The 16816-nt window shown below is 35.5% G+C and overlaps 1 protein-coding gene across 1 annotated transcript in view; it reads left to right on the forward strand.

The window, feature by feature from the left end:
- The first annotated feature begins 4391 nt into the window (after nucleotides 1–4391).
- The window catches only part of LOC142979986 (phospholipid phosphatase 2-like), a 118003-nt gene continuing 105578 nt past the window's right edge, over nucleotides 4392–16816 (forward strand). Inside the window, exon 1 of the mRNA XM_076125238.1 lies at nucleotides 4392–4636. Within this exon, the coding sequence (XP_075981353.1) occupies nucleotides 4508–4636 (129 nt within the window). The 5' untranslated portion in view covers nucleotides 4392–4507. The remainder of the gene's footprint in view (nucleotides 4637–16816) is intronic.

A 16816-nucleotide genomic window follows, 5' to 3' on the forward strand; every position in this document is an offset into this window, starting at 1 on the left:
TTATCATTTTCTTTTGATAGTATCGAGTAACAAGAACTATCCGCGCCGACTGTTGCGCCGACGTTAATTTTTTTATGTATTTTAATAATTAATTTTTATATTAGATTGAAAAATGTAGTTGTTAAAAATATGTTGAAAGATTTTTAAACACTAATATGAAATATCCGAAAGAGCAAAAATTTTTGTATACCTATGGCATAAATTTTTATCGAACTCTCAGAATCGTATAAAAACGGTCTTAAACCAGGAAAATCGTTGTAAATGACTCATTTATCTATAAACTGTGTTCTTGGAAGGACGTGTGGTTAATTTGAATTCGATTATGCTGCAATTCTTCGCATTTTGATCTGTTAACCGGTTCTTAGCTGATGGCGCTAAGATAATATGAAAGAATTAATGAAGTACGAGTATACTCTTGGTGCATTTTTGTTTGTAAATTGTAGACACGTTGAACACGAAAGACATGTCGTCAGGATATAGTTATCTGTAGCTCGATACTCTACTACTATTGACTATCAACAACCGGCTAACTATCAAGAAATTTTATACGAAAATCTGTTTAGCGCCTTTACCGGGCTCCGTAAGAACTATTCTGGCATTACATTTTGAATGTCAAACTCGTTGCTCGACAGTACCGACAATACAGAATTGCTCAACCGTTTAACCGTACCAGAGGGACAAAGAAGCAAACTATTACTAATCATCATATCAGCTGACCTCCGTGTCGCGTCCCCCTGCATGTTTCTTTCCTTATTTCAGCTTTTACACAAGAATATAAAGAAAAAAACCTTTTTCAAATAAGAAAATGAGAGACCTATGTTTAATCCTGACACTTGTTCTATTTCCTACAAAATTTCATTAATATCGGTTCAGCAGTTCAGTCGTTAAAGCGTGACACAGACAGACTTTCGTGCTTATAGTGTTGTAGAATGGAACGAAACTACTTGTACGGATTATAAATCATGTTAGAACTATAATCCCGATTTTAATTAAAAATCTTTGTAACGAAATCGTTTTAGATTCCTATCGGTTATGTCATTCGTTAAAATATTGATGACTTCGAGGAATATAGTATAATATAATATGTCATAGATGTTTGCGTGATACTGATAACATCTTTTAATCTACTGCTTTAAATACCTAGGTCCCCACCTAGGTATTAAAAGCTTTGAATAGATGGAATATCTAGGAAATAGAGTATGTTAATATAAGGTGAACTGACTAACCTAAATGTAGTTCGACAACTTAGTAAAGAACCGAGTATGGGTGGGCTGGTGGCTGAGGTAGGTGCATTAAATACAGAATTTAGCGTATGTACATTGTACATATTATTATAATCTTTTTCATTTTCTTTTATTTTATTCTATCGTAAGGTTAGTGTTCAACCTAGTGTTAAAGTTCTTCAAGCCGCCCGAAAGGCTTTAGACATATCTTGACTGTTATCTTAATTGATAACAACCGAGACCGACTTTTTACTAGCCCTTCAACCTGCATGAAGACACTCAGTTCAAATACCACCGTGCCAAGAGTTGCTTAACCTACGGATGGTTTACCGACCGGGGAAAACAACTGGCTATGAGCATTCTCAGAACATCAGTAATCAGCAGGCTTATTCAGTTGATGGTGGCCTATTTGATATTTTAATTTGGAAACACAGAAATATTATTTATACTCTAGAAAAATCTGAGTTGTTGGACTACATTAGTTATTTCTGCGTAGTTCCTTCTCGAGATCTTTATCCAGTTTTAGCCATTCCTGTAATATTTTGAGTGCCTTCCACACAATAATAGGGAAACCGTCTATTATCTTTAATCTAAATTGCCAAAATGTGGGAGTACTGCATATACGAATACCACTTCGAAGAAATAAGATGGTTTTACAACTAAAATGACTCATCCAGCTATTATTTCAATTCTTGGATACCTCATTATAAATCGTTTCACCTTATAAGGTTTCGGAGAAAAAATAATTTGCATGGGAGTTGGGACAGTTAAAAGTTCACGGTCATGGTGTTTTGAGTTCAATCGTAGTTGTTTCCGGCAACAACATTGTTGGACTACGACGTCATAATCATTACGTAATAACAGTGACGTCATCGACGACGGATACGTGACGATGAAATCCGGTATCGTATTTACATTTTGCTATAAAATTTATTGCTGATCGTGCACGTGAATAAGTGGTTGAAAATTCAACCTTAGCGTCTGCTACTTAAGGTGCAATACTGCATGACTTAAGTAATATCGAATGCCTTGATAAATTATTATTCTAAGATCGATTTTGCGGCTCCCTGCTTAGTTAGTAGTTTCCATTTAAACGGCGGTCGACAGAACAGAGAACAGTGGAGCGAACCGCGAATCTACCAATCATGCTCGAAATCTCCAGTTTGCATCAGTGGAAACTGTGTCAGTGGTCGATTCGCGATCTCCTACATTTTACTCTAGTCCACTTCAGTGGAAATGCATCCTTGCTATATCTTAAGTAACTGCCTACAATTTAGTACATTACCTATCGTGGCTATCCTTTTTGTATCGTATGGTGCTCATAGCCAGATCTGACCGGTCGGTAAATCACTTGTGGGTTAAGAAATACTTGGCGCGGGCCTCCCATAGATGCGTAGATGCGTAGATAGACTGCGTAGTGGTATTTGAGCTGAGCATCTCTGTGCTTCATGTTAAAAGTCGGTCCCAGTTGTTTTCAATTATAACAGTAGTCAAACACGTCAAAGGTCTTCGAGTAGCTTCAATAACTTTCGTACTAGGTTGCAAACATATATTCCATGATAATTAACATAGTTTTCTCGAGAAAGAGTAAAAATAAATCTATGTTTTCAAATCAGTTAGTAGTAGTCTACTAATGTACCTACTTAATTGAAAGTATATTTAAAAGCTGGTTGACTACTAGTAGTACTAAGTTCATTGATTCCTCTGAATCACTTAATAGTATCTCGATCACGAGACATTTGCGCAACAGATACTTTCACTCAATCTTAGATGTAAATGGCAAGGTCTGCACGCCAACATTTTATTAACTATTGAATACATTAAACTGTTGCGAAGAAATTGAAACATGAAGACAAATTTATCTCTCGCTGCAATATGATTCTTGACCACTAGGCAAATCAACGTCTCTTTAGAAAATATCGCAAACACATTTTAGTATGAAAATACGATCAAATGACGTCACAGCTTGTATTTTAGTTGCAATCGAATGAGACCTAATGTAATATTTCAGTCTGTAAATAATTCTAATTTCAAGATTGTTAACGAAAATCACATATCTTGGCATTTTCAATAACTTTTACCTACAAGTATAAGTTCAATAAATTTTCGTTAACCTAGTCGAGTCAGCTGGGAAGGAAAACTGCGTAGGTATAGTCACAAAATGTCCTTTTCGGAAATAAAATTGTCTGAAGGCTTAATATAGAAACATTCGTAACTCTTAAGGAGCTCTGAAGTATCAACAAGTGCCAGATATCTATATGATAATCTTATCAGGCGGAATTTTGTCAGTTGTTTGCATACATTTTCTATTGCATCATATAGGGTTACTTGAAACTTATCTATAAGACTAGTCCTTACTCCTTAATATTATAAATTAAAGTCTTCTTCCCACGGTTGTATACCTGTTCGCGATAAACTGAAAAATAGATTGATTCACTAGGGAGTTTATACTTAGTGCAATTTTTTAAAGATCAACTTTGTATAGGTAACCTGAGCATAGCTGGGGAAGGGATGTGATGTCTAACTTAATTATGTTTTTGAACATCACTTAAAGTTTAATGATGTTTCTGCATTGCAGTGTGCCTAGGTATGTTTTATTATATAAATATTAATTTCCTTGATTATAAAATGCAAAGAGGTACGATGCTTATCATAGCAAAATCAAGCTGGTTTTGTGTAGACCAGGTTTTAGGTGCCATTATTAAATCGAGTTAAAAATAAATTTAGACTTTCAGCGATAGACGGAACCAGTGTTTTTTTACTTACTTATGTAGGTACGATTTTATAAGTTATATTATATTTAATTTATTACCAGCGTGAAATCTTTAATTGCCAATAAAATGTAATTATAACGCCACTAAAACACTAAAAATGCTACACGCGAAACAAAAAACAATAAATTACGTAACAAATAAAAACCAAATAAATTATTTGACGTACAACTTTATCGGCTCACGAACTATTAAAAAACACGGCAAAGTTATATAAAAACAACAAAACTGCATCGTGGGAACCACAATGTTAACAATATAGCACAAAAACACCGAGATTTTTCACCCACGGCTTCGTAAACAATGCAAAAAGTTTTTTATCTTCACTGATAAAGCCAAAACTACCTGAGGTTTTAGGTTTAGTCACTGGCTTTCGCGCCACAACGACCTGCCGACTGTCATTCGTTCGCGCATGCGCGTAGTGCCCGCACGCCGCTCGCCCGCCATTTTAAAAATAAGTGTAAACAAACATAGTTTTTGAATTAAATACCGTGTTATAGTGATAAAGTGATAATGGTGCGTACATTTCAACTAGTGGGGTGCTTCAAAGTGCCCAAAAGAGGGGGTAAAGTGGTCCCAGCTTCTAGTGGAGAAGGGATTTTCACAATCGACATGTCGTCCACCTCTACGCTTGATGTTGTTGTAAGTTAATTGCAAAATTATCGCATTACCCGACTAAATTAAGATGTTATTTTCATCTATTCAATTGGTTTATAAGTTGAGACTTTCTAATTGAGCTGTGTAAGCTAACAGCTGTTTTGTTTTGACGTCACTGGGCATAATGAGAGTTGGTTTAGTCGTAATGAGATTATAATAATTAACTAAGTATGCTATGAGTATTTGAAACGTGGTATTTGTGAGGTTTAAATTCCAATGTCATGATGATTTTGTATTCAAGAGAGACTTGTATCTTAGTTGTGGATTATCGAATAAAATTGTTTACTATGAGGAGAACATGATGTTAATTTATATACTTGCGTATTACATATACCGGTTGGCATGTTCTTTAAGAAACTTTTACATAATTATGAAGCTGGATTAAAGGAAGCGATAATGAAACTATTAAAGTACATAACTTGGTACATTTATGTAGGACCGTGCACCATTACTGCACAACTTCTTTGGTACAGCTGATGTTCAAAATGTTGGTACTGCATGAAAGGTGCTATCAAGTTTAGAAGATAGTCAAATATCCGTTTCATTTTGTACTTCCAGTCACCACTCGTTTGTTGACTTACTACAAAAATTACTGCACTAAAATGTATGGTACGGTTTTAATATGACATGACATTATAAAGCCAATTACAGAGTTTCAAAACATGCTTTATATATACACATTTTAATACCGACACCGCCATTGAGTGATGTTTTAAACGCTAATAGAAGCTCTCAAGGTGATTAGCTCGGCGGATGCGGCTTGCAATTTGCGGCCATCACTTCTTGGCAGAATGTGTGATTGATTACATTTATAATCGATTGTAGATATAACTTACTAGTTATGATGTTACATAGATAACTGGTTAGGGAACTAAGGCTGCAATCAAATGGACTGCATCTCAGGAACCGCGCGCAGTCGAACGTTCAACTGCAAGCAGTTGTACGTTTGACTGCAAGCAGTTGTACGTTCGACTTCGTTAAGTCCTGATATCAACTTCACGCAGTATTCAAAAAGATTTGAGTCTTTTAGCTGGGAGAACGTCTAAGTGTTGGGCTCACAAAAAAAGGCATTTGATACTATTAATATACAATACTAACGCTACCGCAGTGTGTCTAAATGCTGGTAAAGTAGTCCAGTGACTAGGGTTCGGAGATTTCGGAGATTCAATGTTTAAGAGTCTAGGAGGAAGTTTATTGTTAAATCGAGACAATATGTATCTACTTTTATAGTAAATGTAAATGGCAGTAGAATATATCCTAAGTTACTATATGACTGAACTAGCTGACCCGCGCAACTTCGCTTGCGTCACATAAGTGAGAATGGGTCAAAAATTTTCCCGTTTTTTGTGACATTTTTCACTGATACTCTGCCCCTAATGATCGTAGCGTGATGATATATAGCCTATAGCCTTCCTCGATAAATGGACTATCTAACACTGATAGAATATTTCAAATCGGACCAGTAGTTCCTGAGATTAGCGCGTTCAAACAAACAAACAAACAAACAAACTCTTCAGCTTTATAATATTAGTATAGATAAATAAACAGAGATGATTGGTATAATCGTGAGGAGGATAAGGTAGTGCGTACTGAAAAGCCGTATGATAATAATAGCAATGAGGGAATCAAAGTTTGATCTGTCTTAAGAAGAGAGTTGTAGAAATATTGGGACATAAAATTAAAGAAACTCATTTTTATTGACATTCGTTATTTGAAACTACTAACTTACTAAAGATTCTTCAAAAACCTCGTCTATGGCAAGTCTTTTTGTACCAATAGTATTTAATATACTTTTCAAACCATTCCAAGCTTCTTTAACACAAATGCTCACAATCTGGGTAATATTTAACCTACAAATCTTCTAAATCTACACACAATGTCAGTGCATACAAATTAAAATGAAATCTTTCGCCGTTATAATGTTTGCTTACATGCAAATTTTAATTGTCTAATAGCCATTTACTTAGTGAAAGCCAGACGGCATGAATTAGGCCGGTTACAAATATAATAAAAAAGTATTTTAATTAACATAAAGTAGTAAAATGTAATATAATTTGTAAACAAAATTACTCACCTGAAACGTTGGTACGTATTTTTTTTACACGTAGTCAGATAAATTGTGCAGCGTCGTATACGTTCAACGTTTCATCCCCTATTTTCAGTATCTAGGGGTGGATTTAGAAAAAGAATAGCTTATATTTACTGCCGTTTCTTCAACTATCTTCGTACCAAATTTTATTAAAACCACTTTAGCAGTTCAGCTATTAAAGCGTTACAAACAAACACACGTACTGACAAACTTACAGACAGATTTTCTCATGAATAATATTCAATCATGTATATGGATTGCCATAACAACAAAATCCAAAAATGGACAAAGACTATTTTTTCTCTAACCAGGCATCATATAACAAGAAAACTAGGTGTGACACAAAAATGCTAATACTTAGAGCAAACACAATTCACGTTGTTATCACATGACTACTACAGTTTTGGTCGGGTAAACATATACAAATTATGAAGATTAGACATGGATAATGTGTTCTTGGTTCAATGAAGGTTCTTAAGAAAATAGGCTTCGGTACACAATCTGTGGGTTAAGCAACCCTTTGCTCGGTCATCTCATAGATGGGTGACCGCTTAATGGTATTATCATAGAAGTATTTGAACCAAGCGTCTCCGTGCTGCGGATGGCACGTAAAATGTCGGATCGGATGTGGTTTTAGTTTTTTTAGAGTTTAAGTTTTTCACTAATCGTTTGAGAAGTATCGATCAAATAGAACACGTAGACAGTAGAATTACCGCGATCTGATCAAGGTTACCTCCAAAAATCTCTTCAGAAGGGGCTAAACGGGGCGTTTGGAACCGATTATGAATATAATCAAGAACATGAAAACTTGCTCGAAGCACCTTGTGATGTCATTGAACTACACATTAATGTATTATTCGTGATGCACAGTTTATAGATGTGTATCGAATGCAATTTCCAAGACCCCTAAAGCCATGAGCATATCATAATTAGATCGACCGGCCAGTTATATTTTATATGCAAGTGCAACTTTGTTTTGATTACAACCTATGTATAGTCCAACAACTTAGTAGTGAGACGCATGCACGATTTATCCAGATAAATAAGAATACTGTGTTATGTCCAAATTTAAGTAGTTGTATCAAACAGGCCACTGTGTTTAGCCTGGGCGCTACACAAAAATTGTAGCGCCCAGGATACGGAGCATTTAACGATACTTAATTATATATCTTCTTGGTAAAGATTTTTTTGTGCTTTTTTTTCATTCGCAAGTCAGTAATGTTCCATCTTTAAGTCGTGCCGAGACTTAGCTATTTGACTATTTTCAAGTATTATCCAATACGTCAAATCGGACAAATTAGTAGGATAGGTAACCCCACAACCATATAGGACGAATCGCCGGGATGAGAAAAAAACTACCTACACAATATTAGGTCAGGGAAGAAGTCTTTTCGCAGTATAGTACCTATGTATGAATTGTAATAAAATCTTTTCTTTACACAAAAAAGCTTGATATTTGGGTACCTCACGAGCTCACTGAAAGAAACCTAATGAACCGTGTACTCATTTGTGATTCTTGTAGCCAAAGAGATTTTATTACAAGTTCATACATCTTGTAATGCGAAAAGACTTTTTCCCCGACCTAATATGTTGAAATCTTAGCTAAGTAGATTTTTTCACGATCTGCAATGAAACTGCCGAATAATGTCCAGCGAAGAAACATTTTCGAAATGTTTAACTGGACTGTCTATACAACTATCCCAACCACACTCATTGACTATTCAACAACATTGTTTACTACTATCTAAATTTAGCTGTTATCAAGCCACGTCTCTTTATAATTTATAATGTAACAATACAAATCCCATTTGTGTTGATTTACTGTGTTATTGATAGTGCACGTAGTCGAAGCTAATTGATTAAGCTCCTGACATTTATGGAGGTGTCTTTATAGCCTTTTTAGTGCTATAGTGCCACCTTGGAATGCGAAAGATTGTTAGGTATGGCATAGGTCAGCTAAAAATAATTGAGTACTTAACAATAAATAATTGCATAAGATCAGCAAAAAATCTAAATTCATATTACATATTTGAGATTGAGTTCATTTGTTTGTCACAGCAAAACGGCTGAACTGGTTTTGATGAAATTTGGCAGACTGACAGATTATGACTCAGAAAGGACATAGGTCTATTACAAATCTAAAGAATCAAATTTCGATGAAATTTCGCACGGAGATAGTTGAAAACCCGGTTTCGAACGTAGGTTAATATTTCTTTAAATCAACCCTTTATCTGCTGAAAGAGGGAATGAAACGCTGTACGTGAGCGGGGCAGCATAGTAACTAGTCTTTAACATTTCTCTAAATTGATTTAATCCATCCGAAAGCTAAGTTTCCTAGTAACTAAAGTTAGTCACCAACATCACGTTGTACTTCATAATCTTTAGTTATTGTTAAGCTTTCATAAAAACTAGTGTTGTCAGTTCTCGGAACTCATAACAATGGAAGGAGAAAGGAATCATGTTCGGAAATGGACTGTCATTGTTAATGTGCTGGTGTGATAGATACTACATCCATATACATACATTGATTGTATATATGAGTAGTTTCTGCCCGTGACTTCGTCCGCGTGAACCGGGTTAATCCAGGTTTTAAGTTAGCAGTGCACCAACTTAAATTAAAATCCGTGTTGATGATTTTGTCGGCTGTCGGTAGTCAATACTTGACTGAGGCAGTCAAGTATTGACTGGCGCAGTGGTTTAGGTCACCACGCCGCTACCATTGCGTCGTCGGGAGGTTTCAGGAGGTCGGGTTCGATTCCCACATGGGACAATTATTTGCGCGATCCACAAATAATTGTTTCGGGTCTGGTCGTACTTTGTGTCCGTTTGAATGTTTGTAAAAGTCCCCGCGACACAAGAGCAATAATTCTTAGTGCGTTAGTTGTCTTAAAAAAATACTAGTAGAGAATCGAAGTACAGGTTTACAATTTTAGCGTAATAGCGTAAAGTGCAGACAAATAAACTTTTGAATATATAATATTACAATATAGATTGAACAACAATACAGAGGAACTTTGTTGACTTTTCTAAAGTTAGCTTGTGTAAGAAATTGCATTGACGTTTACAATAGATTTATCCGTTTTAATAGGTCTCGTGCACTCTAGAGCTCAGACACTTAATTTATTGAGGAAACTAAAGTATTTAACATGTAAGCATATAGAGAAAGATAGTGTTTAAGTTGTAGTATAAGAAACAATATGTCTATAAACTCTTTGACAAGCCTTAACCTGCTTCTCTGGGAACTATGTCAGGGAGATCGCCATGACAGAAAAGTCAAGAATGTTACTAAAACAAAGTACAATAAACATTACTTCTTGAAAATTATGATCCGTAGTTTAATTCTCTACTACTATCGACTACCCACAACCGGCTAGCTATCGAGTTTTACACAAAAATCTGTTTAGCGCCTCTACCGGGCTGCGTTAGATTTATTTTGGCAGTACATTTTAAAATAATGTCAAACTTTCGATACTCGACAGTACAGACTTACCTTAACCTTCACATTCGGGTATTTTAGGAGTGACATTATGTATGTATGATGAGTCGATATATGAGAAATTATTGCAATGAACCGTCGGCTTGTATCGAACCTTCCTTCAGGCGCTAATCAACCCGCCGCTCAAACCATGTAGTTTTATATCAGGCTACTACCGCTAACAGAATTAACCTGCCCAGTCTAGATTTATGCCCCAACCTGTTCAGTAAAGATTAATTGATAACAATTATATCACTGATTCTCACCCGCGGCTTTGTACGCGTGGAATTCCATCCATTTCGGCCCTTCAGGGTGGATTTTCCCAAAATCCTTTCTTAGTGCTCCTCTACAAGTCTTAAAGATTCTTAATACCAAATTTCAACTTTCTACGCTCAGTAGTTTCGGCTGCGCGTTGTCATCAGTAGACCAGTAGGTCGATTCTCGATTACTATCGACTATTATCAACTGGTTAGCTATCGAGAAATTTTGCATTAAAATCTGGACAGCGCCTCTGACGGGCATCGTACAAACTAGTTAGGCAGTACATTTTAAATGTCAAACTTTCGATACTCGACGGTACCCACTGTTGAGAATCGCGCTACTGAAGGGGAGGCCTATACTCAACAGTGGGCAAAAGTGTAATCTATCTATTCAACATAGATAGATAGATAGATAAGAGACATCAACAGGATGAAGTTTTCTATATATATTCCGATATCTAGCATATTGATAACGCGATTTCCTTAACTCGGATTGGCCATCTCGTAACGAGAATTCAATATTTTAAAATTACTTAGAATTAATTACTTTAAAAACAAAACTCTAGGAGCGCTAATAAATTTCCAATACATACCTATATAAATTACTAGCTGACCCGCGCAACTTCGCTTGCGTCACGTAATAATTTTCCCCGTTTTTGTAACATTTTTCGTTACTACTCCGCTCCTAATGGTCGTAGCGTGATGATATATAACCTATAGCCTTCCTCGATAAATGGACTATCTAACAGTGAAAAAAATTTTCAAATCGGACCAGCAGTTCCTCAGATTAGCGCGTTCAAACAAACAAACAAACAAACAAACTCTTCAGCTTTATAATATTAGTATAGACTAAAGCCTTCCTCGATAAATAGTCTGTCTAACACTGAAAGAATTTTTCAAATCGGACCATTAGTTCCTGAGATTAGCGCGTTCAAACAAACAAACAAACAAACAAACAAACTCTTCAGCTTTATAATATTAGTATAGATTAGTATAGACTTACTTGACAGCGAGGAATTTCATGAAACCGATCAGCGCCCTCGTAGAGTACCTAGGAACTAATTCTAATAAATACGGTACGAATCCTCGACCACTTGCGTGAAAGGCGCCACTTAAACCACTCGCCCATCACTGCCTGGGAAGTAAATTAAGTCATTTTTTAATGTCATAGCGAGTGTGTAGGAACTTGCAACGAAATACGCATCAGGCTTTAGTGTACGTGAGATTAGAAATTTGGTTTAATTATGGTAAAACTAGAGACTTCTATAGTATTTTCTTTATCTTTTTAGAGATTGAGGTATATTATGAGACAATGGATTGTAATGTCTTAAAAGTTGGTTCATAAACAGTTTATCTAATCGTTGTTAGTATTGCACTTAACGGACAAACAGTGAGCCTTATTTATTTTTATGACAAAATACCTTTGATAGTACCCTTGAGGAGATAAAAATGTCCTTTATCTTTAGAAATAGGTAACTGTATACTTGTAAGAATGTTTGAGTTTAACGCAGAAGTATTGATAAATATTTGAGTAATGAGCACAAGTATGTATCTGTTCTGATTCTGGTTGTAATCGATATAATATGTAGGTTAAATAAGTATGTGTTTAGAAGTTTAAAGTACTTCTACATTTTTTTAAGTGCAAACGCTATTGAGGATGGACGTTTGCACGTTTGTTACTGTTTTCCGCATTAACTACTGAACTGATTTCATGACATGGTACTCGTACACAAATAGTTTAAATTTTTCACTTTTCATGCAGACGCAGTCTAGTTGCGGACAGAAGCTCACTGATTTAAAAAGAATCAATGTTGAATGAATTTTTGGTTTTCTCAGTACAAATCCTATTCCGTTTTCCTATTCAGTACAAATACGATGAATATGTTTCAAAAGTATATAGCTAGGTATATATTTTATTGCAGAATATTCTTTGTGGCGTAGAAATCTACAATTATGTATTTTCGATCGAGCAATGTGATAGACTTAAGCACTGACGAGAATCGTGATTGTGTCAAGGAATCATTTATACATTTTTTAACTACAATTACGTATTGCATGAGTGCATGTATGATACAAATCTTGATTCACATAGCTGCAGTTCTACAATATATTCTAATTGTACATACGATAACAATGTAAACTATTGTTATGTTATAGGAGTGGCCTTGTTGAAGTGCAGCATGGTGCAGTAAATATACCGATTTAATGTACTATTTAAGCGTGAATTTCAAAAGTGTTTTAATTAAGGAATTCTATGAATATGATATCTTGCAGATATTGTACGTACCTATATAATCGTCAGCCATAACGTAGCAATTTTCGATTTTTCTAATGTATGAGACTGATATTATATTTCTTGTGTCAAAATTTTTGGTTTGTGCAATAACATAACAATTAACATTCAGCAATAACATTTTCTTATCGCCTGATATATAACAATCAGCTGCAAGACTGTAACCTTCTAAATTTTAAAGCCTTCCATGTTCCACGGGCCCTTTCCTTTAAGTTTACAAAAGCAAAACATTTAAACTGCATCATTATACGTCCAGTCATTTTCTGTTTTAACCACCCTAACCTTCAATAATAAAATAACTCCAAGTTATAAGCATTTCGAACACCTACCAACCATTTAAAACAACCGTAGCGTGCTCTAAAAATAGCTGACCAAGTTAAAAATACAACAACCTGAATTCTTTTGTAGGTCAGGAATAACTTTTAAAATTAGTCGGATTGTAAACCTACCTGGGTTTTATACGGGCCAACATATTTTATAGAAAATTGAGTCTTATACTGTAGAGATAGAAATTCATTTTGATTGTAGGTTCTAAAGGCTTCGTAGGAAATACGTTGGATGATTTCTATAAGGAATTCCTTTGTGGATGTATCATAGTTCAAGACACACTCGATATCGCTATTTTAAATAAAATTGTCACGTACTAATCCACGTTTAAAACATCTTTAAGGATGTAATAGATTCTTGGTATTTCAAATTTACATTTATTTAGGAAAATTAATATCTCGTTTACTCCTTTTACTGATGGGGGGTTTTCTAAGTATTTAGTATTCTGTACAGGGTGTGATGATTCTTGGGGATACTGCTGGTCTTTCCGAGGTAGGTGAAGGTCGTCCACGTGCTAGAGTATTTTGGTTTGAGTCATCGAGTTTATGTTGTGATGCAAGGATAATAGTGTATAATAGAATACCGGAATTTACGCGAACACGCATTTTAATTGGAAATGCCTAACGTTTCGGCGCAGGTTGCTATTCTATTACATTATTATTATTACATACATTATACATGCAACGCGAGAGTTTAAAAGTTATGAAAGATAAAAGTGATCAAAACGCATGCAGCAGGCTTTTACATAAAATAAATGGATGTTTGTGCGATCGTACGTAGTCTTTTTGGGCCTTGTTTAAAATGATCAAGTTTTGTGCATATTGTCTGTAAAAGTCCGCAACACAAAATATTGGTTAAGGGTCAAACAAAAATAATTTAAAATAAACATTACTTTTCTACGTTTCCTTGTACTTATTCTTCATCTGCGCTGTAGCTGGTTGCTGTTTTCAAACACACAAAGGTACATGGCGCATACTTTATTATCGTGAGCTGACTGCGTGAGGAACAAGTAATAGTGCCATCTCTTTCTAACTATCGCTTAAGAATGGATAACTTAATCCGTGTAAATGTCGGATGTGGTCCCGTTTATGTCATGTGCAAACGCCTGTCATCATATTTAAGTGCATCACTTATGTTATTAGCTTAGCTGTATCGTCCAAATGTAACGGTTTTTTACTTTGTAAAGTATCAGACGATATTAAGCCATCATCTTTACTTATATAAGACTCACGAAAAATATAAAAAAGCCTGCCTATTTGTCACTCTATTCTAAATGTCTTGTGGAAGCTTGTTGGTCGGACTGTCTGTCTGTCATACTTTCACAAAGCCGATTTTGTCAATATTTTGTATAGAGATAGTGAAAGGCCCAGGTTCAAACATAGGATTTGTATTACAAATAAAATCTCGAAAACATTTAAGTAGCAATTATTTTCGTCACCTGCGCTCCTCTCAATCACTCTTTTTTTTGCATCAGCTTCGTCCCAGCGACTTGCTGCGATATTCACACATAAAATAATCGACGAGTACTAAAGCACTATTAAAATAACACAAAATTATACAATACAGACTCCACAAAGAACTTAACCACTGGGGCATGGCTTCCTGCTATTCATATATACAAACAAATGTGTCTGTTGTACTGTTTCATTCAAAAGGTCACATTCAAATGACTAACCACTAAAATAGTGATAATAATTGAATAGTTTGAAACTAGATCTTTATTTCTATTAAATTGTGTTTGGTGATTCATAGGTATCCTATTACGAGACCTAATTTTATTGCTTAGTCTAGTAAAGTTTATTAGCGACAGTTAAGAAATTCTTAGTATCCAGAAATGGTCAGTGCTGACTAAGCTATATGCCTATTAGGGACAGTCCACCTACTACCCTAGTGAGGTGAGTAGTTTAGAGCCTACTACCCTACTGAAGGATATCCTCTCTAAACACAAGCTTTCAAGCTATAAGGGTTAACTAAATAGCCAGTATAGTTTAACCCGTGATCTCATATTGCTTAAAAATAAGATAAAGTGATAAACACTGACTGCCTTTGTGCCTAGTCGTTAGTGTGTCCGACCTAGTATATTTTATCCTGGGTTCGATTTGCCGGTCAGGCCAAGTGCTAGCGGTCTTTTAGTATCTTTTATTAGATTACCCTATTATATAGAGTATATAGTAGTTTAGAGCTTGGTAACGAGTCCGGTATATAACTATAGACCCATGTAAAAAGAAGTCTAGTACATGAGACTAACATTGCGAGACGTGGGTGTATTTGATGCACCTTCGCGTATAACAGGCGAGATATTTATGTATGTAAAATGAAAAACATTTTTACCATAAAATTTACTGCACCTAAACGTTTACCAGTATGTGTTTTGTATTACAATATGTTCAAAATTAATCCAGTATCACACCAGATAAGTAGGTACTGTTTGTCACAATATTGTGCAATCACTGAAACAACCAAACAATTAAATGTAACATTGCAACAAAATTTCAAAAAGACATTACACGAATTGCATAAAAAAGACAATTTGAAAACACGTTATGTGCTATAACAAATCTATAATAGTCTAACTGGAATGCGAGACTATTCCCCTACATTGGAGGTCAAAGGAGCACACAGTCACTAGTCTAGACGAAATAAAACCACGACAAACTCTCAGGTTTAACAACGGTTCAAGATTCGCTTGAAGGTCAATGACTTTTCAGTTAGATGACGTCTGCAGTTCAATATACTTATTAGGTTAGAACTGGTTCAGTGCAGTTTTTGTAAATTGTTTTACAGAAGAAACAAGGGGAAGTAAGGCATGCTAAACACATATTTGGTTGGCCATAAATCGGCCTAGTCGGGCGGCAATACCAAATATGTGTAGATGAACCGGGTTCATCGGGTTTGCATGTTTAATTGACTTAAATGTACGAATGAAGCAAAAGAAGTTTGTAAGGATCGCACCAAGTGGCGATTTCTGGTGGCCTACCCTTGGGAAGCAAGCGTGATTTTATATGTGTATGTTTTTAAAAGTCCCTGACATGCCCAATAGAATTCATATCACAACCATTTCGGGAAGGTAACAAGGTGGCTATTCTATTTAGAAAATTCTTAATCACACTGCAGGTGTACAAATTCTTTGTTTCTAATGAATTCCAATGTTATTAACGTTATCGGCTTCAATCCTTTTATGTCTTGAGATGATGTCAAATCTAATCCAGCCGCCATTTGCGTCATGTTGACATTTAGGAACAGTAACAAAGTTAGTCATGATACAGTGTACTAAGTAACTTAATTCAATTCATTTTTTTGCTTCTGCGGCGCGAGTGCTAATGTATGGAACTAGCACGTAGAGGTCCCGGGATTGAATCCTGGGTCGGGCCCAAAGTTAACCGGGCCTAGCACCTAGCATCTTGCATGTAATGCCGTCGGGACTGCGCCTGACCTTTCGTTGGTCTTATCCTAACGGGCTATGAGAGTGATGGAATAGAGAGCACCCAAATATTAGCTAAGATCACATTCTTTTTTCTAAACAGGGGGCTGCGGTTACAATTTATGCTAAATTAGCCCTAGAGTTTCCCGTACTAAAAAGTATCCTATGTGTGAATCTAGGTTAATTTCAGCTCAATCAGACAAAAAATTAAGAAGATTTTTTACAAACTTTCACCCCCTATTTTATCCCTTTAAGGGTTGATTTATTAAAATCCTTACTTAGCGGATGTCTAAGTCATAA

This window comes from Anticarsia gemmatalis, chromosome 17 (assembly GCF_050436995.1).
Source record: "Anticarsia gemmatalis isolate Benzon Research Colony breed Stoneville strain chromosome 17, ilAntGemm2 primary, whole genome shotgun sequence".
Taxonomy (NCBI): Eukaryota; Metazoa; Arthropoda; class Insecta; order Lepidoptera; family Erebidae; genus Anticarsia; species Anticarsia gemmatalis.